Source organism: Chanos chanos, chromosome 3 (genome assembly GCF_902362185.1).
Source record: "Chanos chanos chromosome 3, fChaCha1.1, whole genome shotgun sequence".
NCBI classification, from domain to species: Eukaryota; Metazoa; Chordata; class Actinopteri; order Gonorynchiformes; family Chanidae; genus Chanos; species Chanos chanos.
The window spans coordinates 54,930,826-54,935,849 of NC_044497.1; the positions used below are offsets into that span (position 1 = coordinate 54,930,826).

General features: G+C 44.4%; 1 protein-coding gene across 1 annotated transcript in view; it reads left to right on the plus strand.

Moving 5' to 3' along the window:
* The window catches only part of LOC115808030 (TBC1 domain family member 10A-like), a 17,608-nt gene extending 13,085 nt beyond the window's left edge, over positions 1–4,523 (plus strand). Inside the window, exons 7-9 of the mRNA XM_030769269.1 lie at positions 771–960; positions 2,568–2,722; positions 3,440–4,523. Of these exons, the coding sequence (XP_030625129.1) occupies positions 771–960; positions 2,568–2,722; positions 3,440–3,874 (780 nt within the window). The 3' untranslated portion in view covers positions 3,875–4,523. The remainder of the gene's footprint in view (positions 1–770; positions 961–2,567; positions 2,723–3,439) is intronic.
* The last annotated feature ends 501 nt before the right edge of the window (positions 4,524–5,024 follow it).

A 5,024-nucleotide genomic window follows, 5' to 3' on the forward strand; every position in this document is an offset into this window, starting at 1 on the left:
TCACCTCCATGTTTCCCCTTCTCTCTATCCCTCCCTCTCTCTCTCTGTCTCTCTCTCTCTCTTCCCTTCACCTCCATGTTTCCCCTTCTCTCTCTCTCTCTCTCTTCCCTTCACCTCCATGTTTCCCTCTTTCTCTTTCTTTTCCCCTTGATCTCCATACCCCCCACCCCTCTCCCTCTCCCTGTGAACACTGTCAGGGGGGTGTTCCCAAAAAAGCCTGAAAACTGGAGCCAAAAAAAATATCAAAAACCAACCAATAAGAGAACAGCCAAAGGACATTCCTATTGGACAGTGTGCGACTTGACTATTGGCTCATGTTATCAGTCTAACTGAGAAAACCTCAGATATCATCAAAAGCACAGCCACATCATCTGGTTCAATTCATCTTAACTCCGATACACTCACATGCAAGAGCGTTCTCAAACGAAACCCTGCAAATGAAACCCTGTGTTTTGCTCTGTAAAACACAAAAAACAATACTGACGTAGCGTGTAGTGGATATACTATACTATACAAACACAGTACAGTAAACGGTACTAATGAACAGGAAATAGAGAAAGATACAAAGGGGACAGGAGGTAGTGTGCATGGCATAAAATCAGACAATAAAGTTTACCTAAATTTGGATCATTTTACCAGAGTACCTAAGAGTACCTTAAACTTAAACTTAAACCTAAGACTTAACTTAAACCTGGTATGTCCTCTTAACTCTCGGCCATCCGGCTGTTTTTTTTTTTTCTTTTCTCTGTTTCCCTCTGCTGCGTGTGCAGGAAGCCATTCAGTTAGACGGAGAGATTCTGTTTGCTCTGCTGAAGCGTGTGTCTCCAGCGGCACATCGACATCTGAAGAAACACAAGATCGACCCCATTCTGTACATGACCGAGTGGTTTATGTGCGCCTTCTCCAGAACCCTGCCCTGGGCCTCCGTCCTCCGCGTCTGGGACATGTTTCTCTGTGAAGGTAAAACACACACACACACACACACACATATATATACACAAGCACACAGTGAGAGCCCAGGTCAGTTTTCTGAGGCTGTCAGCATAGAAGATAAAATTGAATAATAGAACAGAGTAGTTCTTGTCCTTCATGAGGAAATGTTTTCCTCCCCAGACAGTAAAGATAGATATGGATTACCTGCAGACCACAGACAAATATATTACAGCCCGTCGGATATTACAACATACATGTTCATCACAGGATTCATTACAACACACATCATTATAATGTCATTATACAGTACAGGACTCATTACAACACATGACATTATAATGTCATTATACAGTAAAGGAGTCATTACAACACACATCATTATAATGTCATTATACAGTAAAGGAGTCATTACAACACACATCATTATAATGTAATTATACAGCACAGGAGTCATTACAACACAAATCATTATAATGTCATTATACAGTAAAGGAGTCATTACAACACACATCATTATAATGTCATTATACAGTAAAGGAGTCATTACAACACACATCATTATAATGTCATTATACAGTAAAGGAGTCATTACAACACGCATCATTATAATGTCATTATACAGTACAGGAGTCATTACAATGCATGACATTATACTATAATTATACAGTACAGGACTCATTACAACACAGTATTATAATGTCATTATACAGTATAGGACTCATTACAACACATAACATTATAATGTCATTATACAGTACAGGAGTCATTACAACACATATCATTATAAAGTAATTGTACAGTGCAGGGGTTAATACAGTACACAGTGTGTAATGTTGTAATTTTTTTTTTTAACTGATGGGACTTTCGCCAATGTAGGCATTTAAATGGACAAAATTGTGTTTTATTACCCATATGTCTGCTGGCTGTAAGGAAGATAACTTATTTGTTTTGAGGCTGTTATGATATAGCATTTACTTCTGTAAGTTTGCCATCATTGTGACATAAACATACATTACAGGACCAGGACGGACATGAAACAAAACCAGAGTTTATTAGAGGACATGTAGAAGAAAAATATTTGTAGTCAGTGTAAATGTAGTCTGGTTCTATAACTCAGAAAAGTCCACCTGATGTTCTCATATTACACTGCTGTGTTCTTTCTTAGGACTCGTATAAAAAAAAAGAAATCTCTCTTCAGTCACAACCCAGCTGCTCTCAGCAGCACAGTGAACATAGGAAACCGGGCAGTGATACCTTATTGGTAAAGGAAGCAAACCTGTAGGGGGTGGGTTCAAATCCCAACTAGTTTATTGCCACTGCCACCCCCAACCCAACCCCTAAGGAACTTAATCCTCAGGCAGACAGGTGTGTGACATCGGACACAGACGGGAGTAACGATAAACTGCCCCTGGATGAGAGTGTGAGATGGAAGAACAGTAGTATGAAAATGTATAATCACAAATAAGATGTTTTCTGTCAGTTTGGCACGTCAAACTGCAGTTTACTGGATCTTGAACAAACTTGAGATTATTTAACATTCATTGTGTCGTGTCGTGCCTTAACGTGTCGCGCCTTAACGTGTCGCGCCTTAACGTGTCGTGTCTTAACGCGTCGTGTCGTTTGTTTTGAAACAGGCGTGAAGATCATTTTCCGCGTGGGTCTGGTGCTGTTGAAGTGTATGCTGGGTTCTCAGGAGAAGCTGAAAACCTGTCAGGGTCAGTATGAGACCATGGAGCGCCTCAGGGCCGTGGAACCGCAGTATATGCAGGAGGGATTCCTCATACACGAGGTAACGCCTGCACACACACGCACACACAGCTTACACACAGACACACACCGACACACACATACATACACATACACTCAGAAACATGCGCGTGCACACACGCCTGTACACACACACACATGCACACACAGTTTACACACACACACACACACACACACACACACACACACACACACAGACAAGCGCACGTGCGCACGCATGCCCGTGCTCACACACACACACACACACACACATGCACACAGCTTACACACACAGGCATACACACACATGCACTCGCAGCTTACACACACACATAGGTTACACACCAGCTCCAACTGTTGAAACAGTCACCCGCAGCACAAATGGACATTGAGAACATGTCGCCACCTAGTGGTGATTCTTGAGATCTCTCAGATTTGCTGAAATCATGTGATGCCCTCAGTGCTAATGAATTACCCTGTGAATGTGTCGGGTTTGTTTTTATATTACATACGGTAATGCATTTATCTGTGTAATAACAGGAAGGGCGTTAAAAGTGTCTTAACTGTAATTGTCAGAGAGAGGCTGTTTCATTTCAGAGAAGAAACAGATAGCAGGTAGCAGTGTGTACGCCCAACTGTCGCTACATAACTGTTTATATTTTCATCCAATCTTCGATGTCAAAACATTATTCTGCTCTTGTTTTGTCTCCCGCGTCATGGAGTTGGGATATAATCTGTGGATTATTTTTCTCTCTGTCAGATTATAGAGCTGCCGGTGACAGAGCGGGACATAGAGAAGGAGCACCACGCCCAGCTCCGCCGCTGGAAGGAGACGCGGGGGGAACTGCACTGCAAATCCCCTCCCAGGATGCACGGCGCCCGGGCCATCATGGAGGCGGAGCCGCCCAGCCGCCGGGACCTGCAGCAGAACCCCACGATCATCGTGGAGTCGCCCCCGGCGACCAGGAGCGACGAGGGGATCCAGGACGAGACGGACAAGGGCCGGACGAGGAGGACCAAAACGGAGAAGAGCAAGGAGAAGAGGAAGAGCGGCTCGACGGAGGTACTGACGAATCCCTACGCTCCGCCCAGCGACCCTCAGCCGCCGCCCCATGATGCGCCCCTGCTCAAAGACACGCCCCTCCAAGGCTCCAATCAGAGCCTGAGCAGCGCTGAGCAGGACACCTACCTGTAGACACTGCCCTCTAGTGGTATGAGAGGGACAGTGCGACTGTAACTGAGACTCTGCATGTGTGTGTGTGTGTGTGTGTGTGCTGTTAGTCAAAACATGCGTATAGACACGTGCTGATTGTACAGAGTGACCATAGAATGTGCACTGATGGACTGTGTCTGACCGTCACGAGTCTGTCAGTTAAAAAAAAATGACACTCCACACCAGGGCTGACTCGGCCTATTCTCAGGACACCGCATTGGGAGAGGAACCTGTGGTGAATTACAGAACTACAATTCCCACAGTACTTTGGGAGCATTTCAGTGGAATGGGTGGAATCTTACATGGGAGAAAAGATTTTTTCTAGAGTCTGCGTGTGCTACAGAGAAACGTCTGTAGGTGGCTAATCAAGGTGCTTCAGGTGTTTCAGTGTTACCTACACGCTTACACACACACACACACACACGCACCTGTGCTGTTGGGACACTCCGCTGTCCTGGACTCTTTCATCTCAACACAGGCTCACATTGCATCGTTCGGTGAACAACAACTCAAGAGTGAATGAAGAGACACTTCCCCACCCCCCCTCACCCAGTCAGCCTTGTCCTTCCACTTTGGTCTGCAGGCTGACCCTCTCAGGACATCCCAGCATGCTCTGCTCTCCTTCAGCCAGGCTCAGTCTGTCATCTGGTGAAAATTTTTTTCTTTCTTGATGCTGAGCACTTAAGACGTCATAGAGAAATCATAGACAAGTATCTTTCCATCCCAACTGCCATATTCCCATCTTCAGCACCGGGTGGCGCTGTTGGATTTCAGTGAATGTACCACAGGCAGGTATGTCCAATACACCAATGGAGAGGGAAAGAGAGGAAAGCTTCAATAAGTAACCCAGAGGCAAAGCTCTTTAAATGGAAAAAAAAAAAAAAGTTTCATAGTGCTGTAGAATTTAGGGGCCAACTTTGTATGATACAAGACCAAAGATTTCTGGAGTTTTTATATATATATATATATATATATATATATTATGAAGATGTAACACTTAGATAGTGTGATTTCTGTTGAATCTCTTCGCGTTCATCTTCACGGCGACAGACTGTCCCTTCCTCTGTCGACCTTCAGCTGTGAAACCCATTTGCCATGAAACCAGGTTTTATGGAGAATGTTCTGAGAGTTG